Source organism: Pygoscelis adeliae, unplaced genomic scaffold, assembly GCF_000699105.1.
Source record: "Pygoscelis adeliae isolate BGI_AS28 unplaced genomic scaffold, ASM69910v1 Scaffold294, whole genome shotgun sequence".
Lineage (NCBI taxonomy): Eukaryota > Metazoa > Chordata > Aves > Sphenisciformes > Spheniscidae > Pygoscelis > Pygoscelis adeliae.
Genome location: NW_008824722.1, coordinates 3,558,388 through 3,570,241, shown reverse-complemented (window position 1 = coordinate 3,570,241; position 11,854 = coordinate 3,558,388). Strand labels below are relative to the sequence as shown.

General features: G+C 40.9%; 1 protein-coding gene across 1 annotated transcript; it reads left to right on the top strand.

Moving 5' to 3' along the window:
• Positions 1-493: 493 nt before the first annotated feature.
• LOC103916296 (ras-like protein family member 11A-like) lies at positions 494-9,698 on the top strand. The gene is made up of 4 exons (XM_009323267.1): positions 494-638; positions 2,077-2,133; positions 5,041-5,123; positions 9,083-9,698. The coding sequence occupies exons 1-4, from the start codon at positions 494-496 to the stop codon at positions 9,548-9,550; spliced, it is 753 nt and encodes a 250-aa protein (XP_009321542.1). The 3' UTR covers positions 9,551-9,698.
• The last annotated feature ends 2,156 nt before the right edge of the window (positions 9,699-11,854 follow it).

Below are 11,854 nucleotides of genomic sequence, written 5' to 3'. Positions count from 1 at the left end.
ACAGGTAGAACGGGATTATTCAAAGTGGAGTCAGAGCAGAGCATGGGGGTGACTGTATCTCGCTGAAAACGCTACCGCAATGACTGTAAAACAGAAGAATCTCGTTTTAGCAAAGAGCCAAGGGACAGCACATAAAACAGGCAGCGGGGAGATAAAGCGGTGAGCGAGCGAGGGAGCGTGGTTGATGGAGGCACACGCTCGGTGCCCGGCTGGAGGAATGTCATGGTTTCACTTGTGACTGGCTGGGGAATGGAGGAGTCAGTTTTCACGGGGGCTGATCAAAAAGTTCCCTTTTGCTTTCCAAAGTTGCTGTCTGAGCAGAGGCTTCGGGAAGAGGAGGCCAGTCGCTCTAACATTCCTCAGGAAAGCTACTTAAATGAAATGAGAAGGCTTCTCTATCCAAGGATATACAGCCAAGAACAGACGCCGAGAAGCTGTTTTCCTTCTTTTCTCCCCCAACTCCTACTGGAGTTGAACAGCTCTCATTTCTGGCATGCGTCTCATCTCTCAGGATACTATGTCACAGTATTCTACTAACTTTCTCTTGCTCCCCATACCAGAGTATCCTGTATTAGACTGCGTGCCCAACAAAATCATCAAGCTCGTGGTACTGGGTGGCAGTAGCGTTGGCAAGACAGGTAAGTCCGCAGGTGTAGTTCCATGCTTTTTCTTGCTGCTGCACTTTCCAGCTAATTTGCAGCTCAGTTAGACCCAAGGCTGTGAAAACTCTTAACTGTTGCAGCTTGAACATTTTAAGTTACTTTTTTTTTTTTTTTCTTTTTGAAAATGCGCTGAATAATTTGTGAGGCAGATTTGCTGTAGGTCTGCGTGAGCAGCCAACGTGGGGTGGCAGTTAAGAGGAGAGGGCACTGTGTTGGGAGCTCCGTACTCACAAATGATTCTACCTAGTCTTGTGCAAATTATTTAACCGTGTCTAAATTTCTACACCCCAGAAATGGGACTAGTGGTTTTTATTCTCCTGTTGTAAATGTTTTATGCTCAGCAGACAAATAACAGCGTACAAGATGTGTCTTCCTGTATTACTCTCCAGAGAGGAGAAGAAAAGCGGGTAAAGCGAGCATTATTGCTTTTGAAGATATGGTTCATGACTTCAGAAATTACTAAGGCCAGATCTGTTTTACTGCATCTGAGGTTCCACAGCACTCAGTAAAATGTTTGATTGTTTTGGATTTGAAGCAGCCATATTTTCATATTATTTTTAAGTAATTTGTTGAAGATCACTGCACAGTCAATTTCATTTAAGGGTACGAAAGAGGTGACCCAGTATCCACTGTGAGAAAAATGATTATTTTAAATGAAATCGATGATAGAGTTGTTTGCAGGAAAAACCCTTCTATTTAGCTATTAACTAAGCGGTTTTGCAAATGATTAGGAGTCTGCTGAGATGAAAGCACTACAGGAAGATAAGTTACTGTTGCCATGACAGGATTTTAAGTGTTATAAAGTGATCAGGAAAAAGGAAAATGTTCTAATCCAACAGTGTAAGAAAGCACCGCAGGTTAAGGTGACTAAGAAGGCCCAGGGCGCTGCTTCATGACCCATGTGTGCAGAGCACATGCAGTCAGTTTGCTGGATGCGGTTAGATATCACTAATGGGTTTCATGAGGAGGACTGAGGATTTTTAAGGCTGGGAAGAACCATTACATCCATCAGCCTCACTTCTTCTACGACACAGAGGTCTTAAATGTGGTATTGGGATTAGTTTCAGTTTATTGGCTTGTTAATTTTTTTCTAAATTATTTCAAACCAAAGGTCAGATTTGTTATACCTGCAATCACAACAAACCAACCTCCGTATCCTCCACTGAATAGCCACACTGAATCTGAGGGGTAATTTCCAGTACAAGTTGCAAAAAACTGCATTAGGTATCACAGCCTGGCCCCCGATCTTTTTCTTTGAGTGTTGAGAGAAGCACTTGCAGAATAATATGTGAGCAATTCAAAGATTAACTTGGTTTCATATTATACTAACTCTTCCAGTAAGATATTACATGTGTTCTGCAAAGATTGATTTTGGTTAACATTAAAGACCCATATTTTTTTCATTGTTTTACAGCCCTGGTTGTGCGCTTTCTCACGAAGAGATTTATTGGAGACTATGAAGCCAATACTGGTGAGTCTGCTTTCTACTGCAGTACTGCAGATAGCTTGAAAAGAAATCTACTCTATTTTGTGACTGGTGCATATTACAGGAAAGCCAAGCAGTGTTAGATGTCCATAAGGTGCATATTTTCAGTTAATAGCCTCAAGCTATGAAAGCAATAAATCAAAGGCTCGTTATTTATGATCCTTTTAGCTATTTTTTTTCCAACTTGATGGAAAAGGATCAGAGTAAAAGGTTTGCTTGGGGACATACCTATACTAAAATGCAGACTCAAGGAACAACTTGCATATTGATTAAACCGCGGAAACCCAACGCTGCTCTCTCTGCAACCCCAGGGAAGCCAGAGGAATTCCAAAGTGCATAAAAGTCAGTTCAGAACTTTTCCTGTGTACTCCCCTTTTTCAGTGGCTTTTATGACAAGGGAGACTTCCAAATTGAAGTCTTCTTTCCATAAGATAAGCAACGTGACCATGCAAACTGCTTCTGCTGCATTTCTTGTTTAATGCTGACACCTCAGAGGATGTGTTCATGTGAGCTGTTTAATTCACAGCCTCTGTTTCAAGAAAGTGCCAGCTGTATCGGCCAGCGTTGTAGAAAGGATCTACGTACACCGTGCTCATACCTACTAGCACATCCCACACATAGGCCATCTCACAGTTTTTGGGTGAGGTAGGACAGGATTCACAGCAGCGATTGCTTCACTTTGGAGGTGCAGGCTGCATTTAGAATGATGAGTTAGGGAAGGAGATGGCAGTACAAGACACCTTTGATCTCTGCCTGTCTGATAAAATACAATCGGAAAGCTCCTCCTTACAGCTCCCTCTCGTTGACCCTAAGTAACCTTGATGGTTGGCTGCACTATTTCTCTTTCTTTTCCTTCATCTCTTCTACGGGAGACTGTACATCAAGTTAGACTTCTGAGCTTTGCAATGGATTGCTGCCAGAGACATTGCTGAGAACCACATGCTTTTCTCATTAAGCCACCAGCCCAACAGCCATGCTGTAGAAGAGACAAATATGCCAGAAATAAGAAACAGGTGGCAGTGTATTTGTGATCATTCAACCATGCTTCTCCTTCAGTTGGGTATAAGGCAGAGCACAGTCAGTGTCTGGAAGTACCTGCTCTTTTTTCTGCAGTGCATTACAGAGTAGGAATAATAAGTTGTCTGGTCTTGGTTCAGGGGTGCAGTATCTTCCCATAAAACAGTAACATCTTTTCAGCTTAAAATCTGATGTGTTTTCAAAAAACAAAAATATCCCAGAAGGGCTATATCACCTCTCAGAGTCAGTATTAAAACATTATCATAGAATCATTAAGGTTGGAAGAGACCTCCAAGATCATCGAGTCCAACCGTCAACCCAACACCCCCATGCCCACTAAACCATGTCCCTAAGCACCTCATCTACCCGTCTTTTAAATACCTCCAGGGATGGTGACTCAACCACTTCCCTGGGCAGCCTGTTCCAATGTTTAACCACTCTTTCAGTAAAGACATTTTTCCTCACATCCAATCTAAACCTCCCCTGGCGCAACTTGAGGCCATTTCCTCTTGTCCTTTCGCTTGTTACTTGGGAGAAGAGACCGACCCCCACCTCGCTACAACCTCCTTTCAGGTAGTTGTAGAGAGCGATGAGGTCTCCCCTCAGCCTCCTTTTCTCCAGGCTAAACAACCCCAGCTCCCTCAGCCGCTCCTCATCAGACTTGTTCTCCAGACCCTTCACCAGCCTCGTTGCCCTTCTCTGGACACGCTCCAGCACCTCGACGTCCTTCTTGTAGTGAGGGGCCCAAAATGTGATAATGTGATAATGTTGGGTTCAGATGCAGCAAACTTTGCCATACGAAATTTCCTTATATTGTAAATGTTTCTATGAGCTCAGCCTCTTTTCCACTGGAATAAAAACACCTGTTTCCTTGAACCAAAGATGATTTTCAGAAGTGATGGCATTATTGTCACTAACTGACCTCCCTCTTAATCTGAATTCCTTACTCTCCAATAGATGGGATTTCTCTACATTTGAGATGAAATACATGTTTTAGATGCAGCAGTGACAATTGTATTTGAACAAGACTGACAGGCTGTATACAACAGCTGTGGATATAGCATTTCTTCACATATCCATGTGACTTGTATTAAGTTCTAAGGTAAAATGACGATGACATCAGTCTCTGAAGCTGTCCTTATCATAACCACAGACAGTTCGTAAGATCAAAACTTAAGTTTTCATTGTCACTTAACCCCCGCGCCAGTAACAAAATACAAGTTCAAGCCCAGAATAGTGATGGTCTTATTAGAGCTGCATCAGTCCTAGATGTTTTGAACTAGCACTTGGCCCTGAATGTGTCATTCAGATTAACCAGAAGTCACATTCAAAGTGTCCAGTCTTTGGGGATTCCAACCAAACTCTGACTGCTAAGGTCACACAAACCCCAAAGAGCATCTAGGTGTTTTGTATACAGTCACTTACTCTGTGTCCAAAACGAGAATACTTTCCTTTTTTAAAAACTTTCAGAAAAATGCAATAGGAAACAGCTCGCTCCTTTTACAGACAACACCTGGATATCTTGGTTTGAGATTAAAAATATATGCAGTCCACATTTTAAAAAGTTAACAATATGGATTGAAAACCTGAACGGGATTTATGCGCCCACTTTGACTATTTGATTCAATACGAAGTGCCACCTTTCCCAGATACCATCTTCAGTATACATTCAGAACAGCCGACCACATAGCAAATACAAAACCACTTTACTTAAGTAAACAGCCACACAACCACTCCGGTGCTACTCACTGTTCTATAAGCAGCTACATATCATAAGCCTCAAAAATCTGGATTTCAACAGTTCCATTTTGCCTTTGTGTACTCTCTTATTTTTTGTCACAGTCACTGACTCTAATGATCTTGCTTTTCCACCAGGTGCTTTGTATTCAAGAAAGTTCACCATAGATGGGGAACAGATCTCTCTACAGGTGCAGGATACTCCCTTTGTTTCATTGGAGGTAAAACATCTGCTCAGTGCGTTGGTACTTTACAGCACAGTTACTGTCTCCTGTTTATTGCCAGCACTTCCATCTGTAAGTAACTCCACTCAGCAGAAACATACCTGGGCTCAAACCCAAATGAAGGCTAACGGGGGTACCTTAAGCCCCGCCAAAACGAGCCCTTGAAGATGTTAAATCAGGCTCCTTTAAGACTAAGTCAGAATTAAATCTATTTCAAACACATTACTGCATCCCAAGCCTAAATAGCAGTAAAATCATAGTCTGGCTCGCTCCTGCCAGCTCCTTGTTTTATTTCCCGTCAAATGGTTTCTGTCCCTGCATGGCAGAAAACTCACCTGCCTAGAGGCCCAGCTGGCTCAGCTTAGACCTTTCTACACACCCAGAATCTCTCCTCTCTAGAAAGGTGTTTCTTTCCAAGGGGACAGGCCTCACAGCAGTTGTCATTTCCAACTAGGGTGCCTTTCTGGGCTTTCCTTATTTTTTTATTTTATTTTATTTATTATTTTTAAAGTGTTAGCATTTATCTACACCCCTCCTTCTATCAGTATTTTAGATATTCTAGATTTAATATTTGACTAGGAACCTGTTTCTAGAAATATTTTTCCAAGCAGGATCTAAGATTAAGATGTCTTTTTTTGAAGATGTGCTTCACATGCAGAACAAGAGGATGAAAATAGTGTCAAAGCAGCAGGAAATGTAATGAAATTTATTTTTACATGAATGGTGGAAATCTCATGAGCGTAATAATTCCTACAGAATAGCTGAGATTTCATGATAAAATTAGGTATCCTCTTGTCACCATCAAACCTAAACTTCTAGGTTTGGCCTTAACCTCAGTCTAAGCTCTAACTTGGCCAAATATACGTCTGGATGGGAACACCACCTTCTCTCATCCTCTTTCAGGCTAGCCCTGGACAGCTTTATATACCTTGTTTTGTCTGCCAGGACCACATGTGCATGGGTTCATTTCTGTGCTGTAGAACTGTTCCATCCTGAGCTTACAGAACAGGATAAGCAAAGCTCCCACAGCCTCAGTTTCCATTTCCATTTTCTCTGATGACTGGAAGTGGATTTAAGCAGAAATCTTTGACAAAGTTCCACGCTCTCTGCTGCTGCTGCTGGGGGTGCGCAGAGCAGTGGAGAGGACCCCTCATTTACTCTGGACACTAAAAAGCAAACAAAAGCTGCTATGGAAGTCCTCCAAATATTCAAGTGGGACTTAACAGTACAAAGGCCCTATGCCAGCTTGCTTAGAGAGGACCTGCAAAGAGAAGCTGTTGCTGGTGATTAGGCACAATTGGGACTGCCTGATAAACACTTAACAAAGGGAATCCCCTCTCTGTTCTTTCCCATGGAGAAAGGAGGGAGTGAAATAATTTAATTCCCTCTTTCACACCAGATATATGTTTATTGTCCAGTTTCCCTGTTACAGTTAAGACTGTGCCCTAAAGTTCTGTGACTGTAGCCAGAGCTCCACAAAATTTAGTAATGCCAGCAGCTGAGGTTTCTTAGTCAGAAACGATTTTAATTTAGTTAGGAAGGAGTTTCATTTTCTTTGTCCCAGTCAAAGGTCTGCACTGTTTCAACAGTTCCCACAGACATGCTTATCTTAGCCTGTGTCTCTGTTTGCATCAAATGATGTATCTGAAATCATTTGAAGGGACTGTTCCGGAACAGGACTTGTTAAAACTGAGAGTAGGTTGGATTTTCTGTTAAAATCCTTGAGGAAGAGAGTTTCTTGCACTCCGCAGGCTGAGTACAGTGTTTCAGGAGGAAGTCATGTGGAATCACCGCGGATTCTAGCCACACCGGAAATGTTAATGTTTAAGAGAGAAACAGAAGCAAACAGATGACTGGTTTTGTTAGGTGATTCATTGCTGCTTGGTCTATACATGGCAAATGACTGTGTGTTTCAAAATTCATTCTGGAGCAGAGATTTCCATTTAAAAAGTAGCCCATTAGCCTTTGATTTTCCTGAATAAAGCATTCCGTTGGGGATTATCCATCCATCTCACTACTGGGTGGGCCTAGCTGGAGTAACCGAGAATTTCTGCTCATTAGGGCTCTCTGAATGTACACCTTCTCCAAAAACATTTTCCAACGCTTGCCAGAGCAATTAGTTCTTTTTTTCCCATGAAAGGAGCTTGCTGGTGAAAAGAGGCTAGCAGGACATGAAGGGTGGCTAATTATCTACAGATTGGATATAACCCAGACACCAAGAGTGCAAATTGCCCTTCTTCCCACAGTCTGCCCTGTCCTGGCTTGAGTTCACTCTCATTAACCTTTTAAACAAGGCTGCTAGTGAGGATCCCTCTTCATTCCATGTGCAACTCTGTTGGGTTTTTGGGTTTGAGGGTTTTGGGCAGGGAAAGGGGTGATAAGAGCATCTGTTAAACAATTTCACTGCTAATAGGATTTAGCGTTACTGTGAGCTGGCAAGGGCGAAGAACTACTGGGTACCATGAGCCAGTATCTCCATGGGCAATATTGAAATATTTACAAAAGGCAGTTAGTTAGCAGAACTCCTGTTGAAAGTTGTAAGCCTAATTTGTACTCTGAGCCTTCAGAAATTCTGCTTCCTTCTTCTCACAGAAGAGCCTTGTCGGTAGTCCTTTTTTTACTGTCTGATCTACCGTAAAAGAACTGATCAGTTTTACTCATTCTTTTCCACCTCTGCTTCCTGAAGTTAGGCTTTATAATTCATATTGAGATGTCTAAATAAAAGTGATCTGTTTTGGGAGATTGCTGAGCACACGCAAATTCTGTTAAAATGAATGTGAATGGCAGATATATTTTCTATAGATAAATAGGTAATGGAACATACGTTCTAATAGTCTTACTGAAGTTGATGAAGATTTCTTGAATAGAATTTAGCAATAATAATAAAAGTTTGGGTTCTGTATTCATGATGTTGAACTCCTCCTAAAATACACAAAAGCCTCTAATTCCTACCAACTTCATCAAGAGCTGAATACTGAATATGCTTAGTGCCTTGTTGGATATGAAAGAAATTACAAAGTTCCAGAAAGCCTGTAATATTGACAGGAATGTCAGTTCTTACAAACCAAGCACACTGGCAATAACTGCAGCAGTGATCTCCCTATCTGGTTGGGTTACATGCCAGCACGGATAACAAAGAGTAGAGGATTAGCTGAAAATAGCTTCGTCTTGAAAATTGAGCTGATCTCTTTTCAAGCCCCACAGCGTTGTATTCAGTTCTATATTCCCAACGCTGGTGATTGTTATGGCTGTCTGAGTGGGACTGGTGATGGACTGAACAAATGTGTGACCAGCAAAACAATACTGTGAACCCATTGCTGCTCTACAAATGAGCAATGAGATTTCACCTCATTTTCGGTTCCAGTAATTGGTTATTTGTAACAAATTGCTTTTTCGAAGTAACTGCCTTTAACTATCTGGAGACCTACATGACAGAAAAACCTGTCAGGCTTCACCAAACAGAGTTAGTGAGAACACCCGTCCATGGACACATTGAATACAGAATTGGAAAAAGCCCTAAAAAACCACCTTGGGGGACAACCGTTCACTTGCAGTAGTGTGACTAGCCTGCTCAATTTTATAATGCTCTTACCGTGCCCATCACAATTTTATCCACAATAAAAGCACGGGTTTCTGTCACACTGCTTTAGTACAATAGAATACGAAACAAACTTTTCAATATCAGTATTTTGGCTGTTCTCTTATTTTCAACCAATTTGCTCTGACCCCTCTCCACTCCACATTACTGCTTACCTGTAATATGTTACTGACACAGTGGAAATTTCTCCTGCCCCTGGTACATTCCCCGGCAGTCAGAGAGGTTTCTGCCTGTACATTGAGAAACAGCCACACATTAAAACAAAGTTCCAAGTAGCTAACAGTGCTGTATGACTGTTTGCTCTGTCTGCTCCCTATTCTCAGTTTTCTAATCTCACACCTCTTGGTTTTGACGGCAGGATGACACTGACAGCATATGCTGCCAAGAGCAGATAAACCGTTCAATCTACTGGGCAGATGGCTTCGTTTTTGTTTACTCCATCACAGACTATGAGAGCTACCGAGTCATCCGTCCCCTACACCAGCACATCCGCAAGATTCACCCGAATGCTAACATTCCCCTGCTTCTGATGGCGAACAAAGGAGACCTCCTGCGAGCCAGGCAGGTGTCCTCCAAAGAAGGACTCCAGCTGGCCAGTGAACTGGGAGGTACTTACTATGAAGTCTCAGCCCGGGAGAACTGTGAGGGAGTGCATGAAGCCTTCCAGCAGCTTTGCCAGGAGGTCAGCAGGATGATTGGGAGCTGCAATGGAGAGAAACGGAGAGGCCTCCACCTTGTCCGACCCAAGTCTCCAAATATGCAAGACTTAAAGAGACGTTTGAAACAGGCTTTGACTTCCAAAGGGAAATCTGCCACTACACTTTGATGTAGCCGACAGAAATTGTTTTCCACAGCCCTGAAAAAAAGGCAAGAAAATAAGCTGGTAATAAGGGGCATTGCTGAAATTCAGCAATCAGGTTGTGCGAGAGGCTCTTTCATTTTGTCTTTACATCTTCCTTAAAAATCCTGTGCTTATTCAGCAACGGAACTTACAGAATTTGCTCTTTGGGGCAAGAATTTAGAAACTGTGATTTAAAAAATAGATTGTCCCAAATTATTTCCTTTTTGAAAGGGACACAGTCAAATAGTTTAGGCTTAAAATGTGGATTTTATTAATAAAAACAATTGAATCCTACTTTTAAGACAAGTGACTTCTCCTGGGGATGGTTGTATTCCCAAACATAGGCAATAAGCTACAGCAAGACACGAGGAGAGTGACGTGAGCTACACTGAGCGAGCAAAATGTACTAGATTTGCTTAGTCACAAGACTGGAAAATAAAGGCAAAAAATAAACGAAGAGCATAAATAGCAAAAAGTAGTAATTGAAAGCTTTTACATTGCAGTTTAGAAAGTGTTCTTAGCAACTTGGGGGGAGATTTGTTCATATGCAAGCTTTAGCCTTACAGTGTCTCTTTAAAGGGAGATTTGAAAAAAATCACTATTTTTTCAGATTATTTTTCTTTAAACGCATATTGACTGTTTCTGAAAGTGATTATATGGGCAAAATACATACTTGTAGCAGCATTTTGTAGTCAGTTTCTCAATGGCATACTTCTCATTTTTCTGTAGGTTTCCTACATGGCGATGAGAGAGGGACAAATAGAGCAGCATGGTTTAAAACCTGCAAAAAAATGGACTGTACTAATTAAGAGCAAGGAGGTCTCCTAAAACTATTTAACTTTTTTTTTTCCAAACTAGTTAGATTTCAAGTTCAAGATGCTGTTTTAAAGAAACAAGGCCTTCACACAAAGTATATTTAATTAATTAGATCTTTTTTTTTTAAGAAGAAAAGGTTTTATGATGCCTGAAATTTCTGGCTTTGGGAATTCATCATTTTGTTATTTGCCTTAAGAATCGACTTTACTCAATACCTCACAATGCATCCAAATCACCAGTCTATCAATACATATTTCACCGGCAGCATCTCACTGCATTGTGTCTCAGCACGTACAAAGGGATTTGAAGCTGTATCCTGTGAGCTGGCCTGTTTTATGGTAGCAATAACAACAACGTGAAGCATCCATCATTCTATTCTCAATGAAGAGTGGAAAGAAACTGGGTTGGACCATGCAAAAGCCATGATGCAACAATCTTTTCTTTAAACAGACCATATAAGCAATTCACAGGACCATGAAATGAAGTAAAGCTCAATGATTTACACTCAGGAACACAGAGGGGAAAACCCTGGTGTGATGGATACAGAAAAATACTCCCAGCTGCAGTTTCAGCTGGCAATACTGGGCTAAATCAACCTTTTACTCATTATGAGCAGCAAAAATGCAAATTGAGTCTGATGAGTATTTATATAGCTCAGGGCTTGAAAATGTATTTTATATTCTTCTTGTCCCTATATTAGACAACTCTAGTCATGATTTTCCTTATCACTTGGATTTGCTCTATCTACAGCTCACTTTCCGTTTTATTTATTGTTTTCCACAGCTGGTCATCTGAGAATGTCTTATGTTCTGACTGATTTAAAATTCTTTTATTCACCCAAAAGAACTGCACCTTTTTAAAAAATTAGTTTCAAGTGGTAGCAGGAGGGGAAAAGGAAAGTTAGATCATCCAAAGAGGGACTCAAACAATATCAGAGGATTTCTACTTTAGTTTGTTGTTAATTAACAATTTGATGTTTGAGCAGTGTCATTATCCATTGCAGGCACTTTGGTATGGCGTTTATTAGCACATAATTTCAATATTTTAAATTACTAATAGCATAGCTCAAGTATTGAATCTAAAGATTCAATAACATGAAATAGAGCAAACAGTTTGCGAGAGACACAAACTGAAAATTGTTTACGTTGGAAAAATGATCACCAATTTTGAATAGCAGTGAAATATTTTGCCATCCCAGTACTGTATAGCAAGGGCTAAATTTGCTGAAGACAATTTGCTGACAACATTTGTTTTCCTAAGAGCCTAAGAGAATTAGGTGCTCTAGCTTGTTAAATTTGTTTGTAACTTACCCTTCCAGCTCTAATCCTTCCTTGTTTGGGAAGAAAGTTCCACAAATTTCAAACCTGTCAATGTTTTATTTTCAATAGTGATTAATAAAAACATGCAACGTCTTTCCTGAGTAGTGTATAAAACGGCTCCTTTACGTCTCACGTCTTTAAATGTTCCTTGTTT

Coding starts and splice junctions, on each gene's coding strand:
- LOC103916296 (XM_009323267.1), top strand. CDS start 494: ATGCGTCTCATCTCTCAGGATACTATGTCACAGTATTCTACTAACTTT. Junction 2,134..5,040: donor AGACTATGAAGCCAATACTG/GTGAGTCTGCTT, acceptor CTTTTCCACCAG/GTGCTTTGTATTCAAGAAAG. Junction 5,124..9,082: donor CTCCCTTTGTTTCATTGGAG/GTAAAACATCTG, acceptor TTTTGACGGCAG/GATGACACTGACAGCATATG.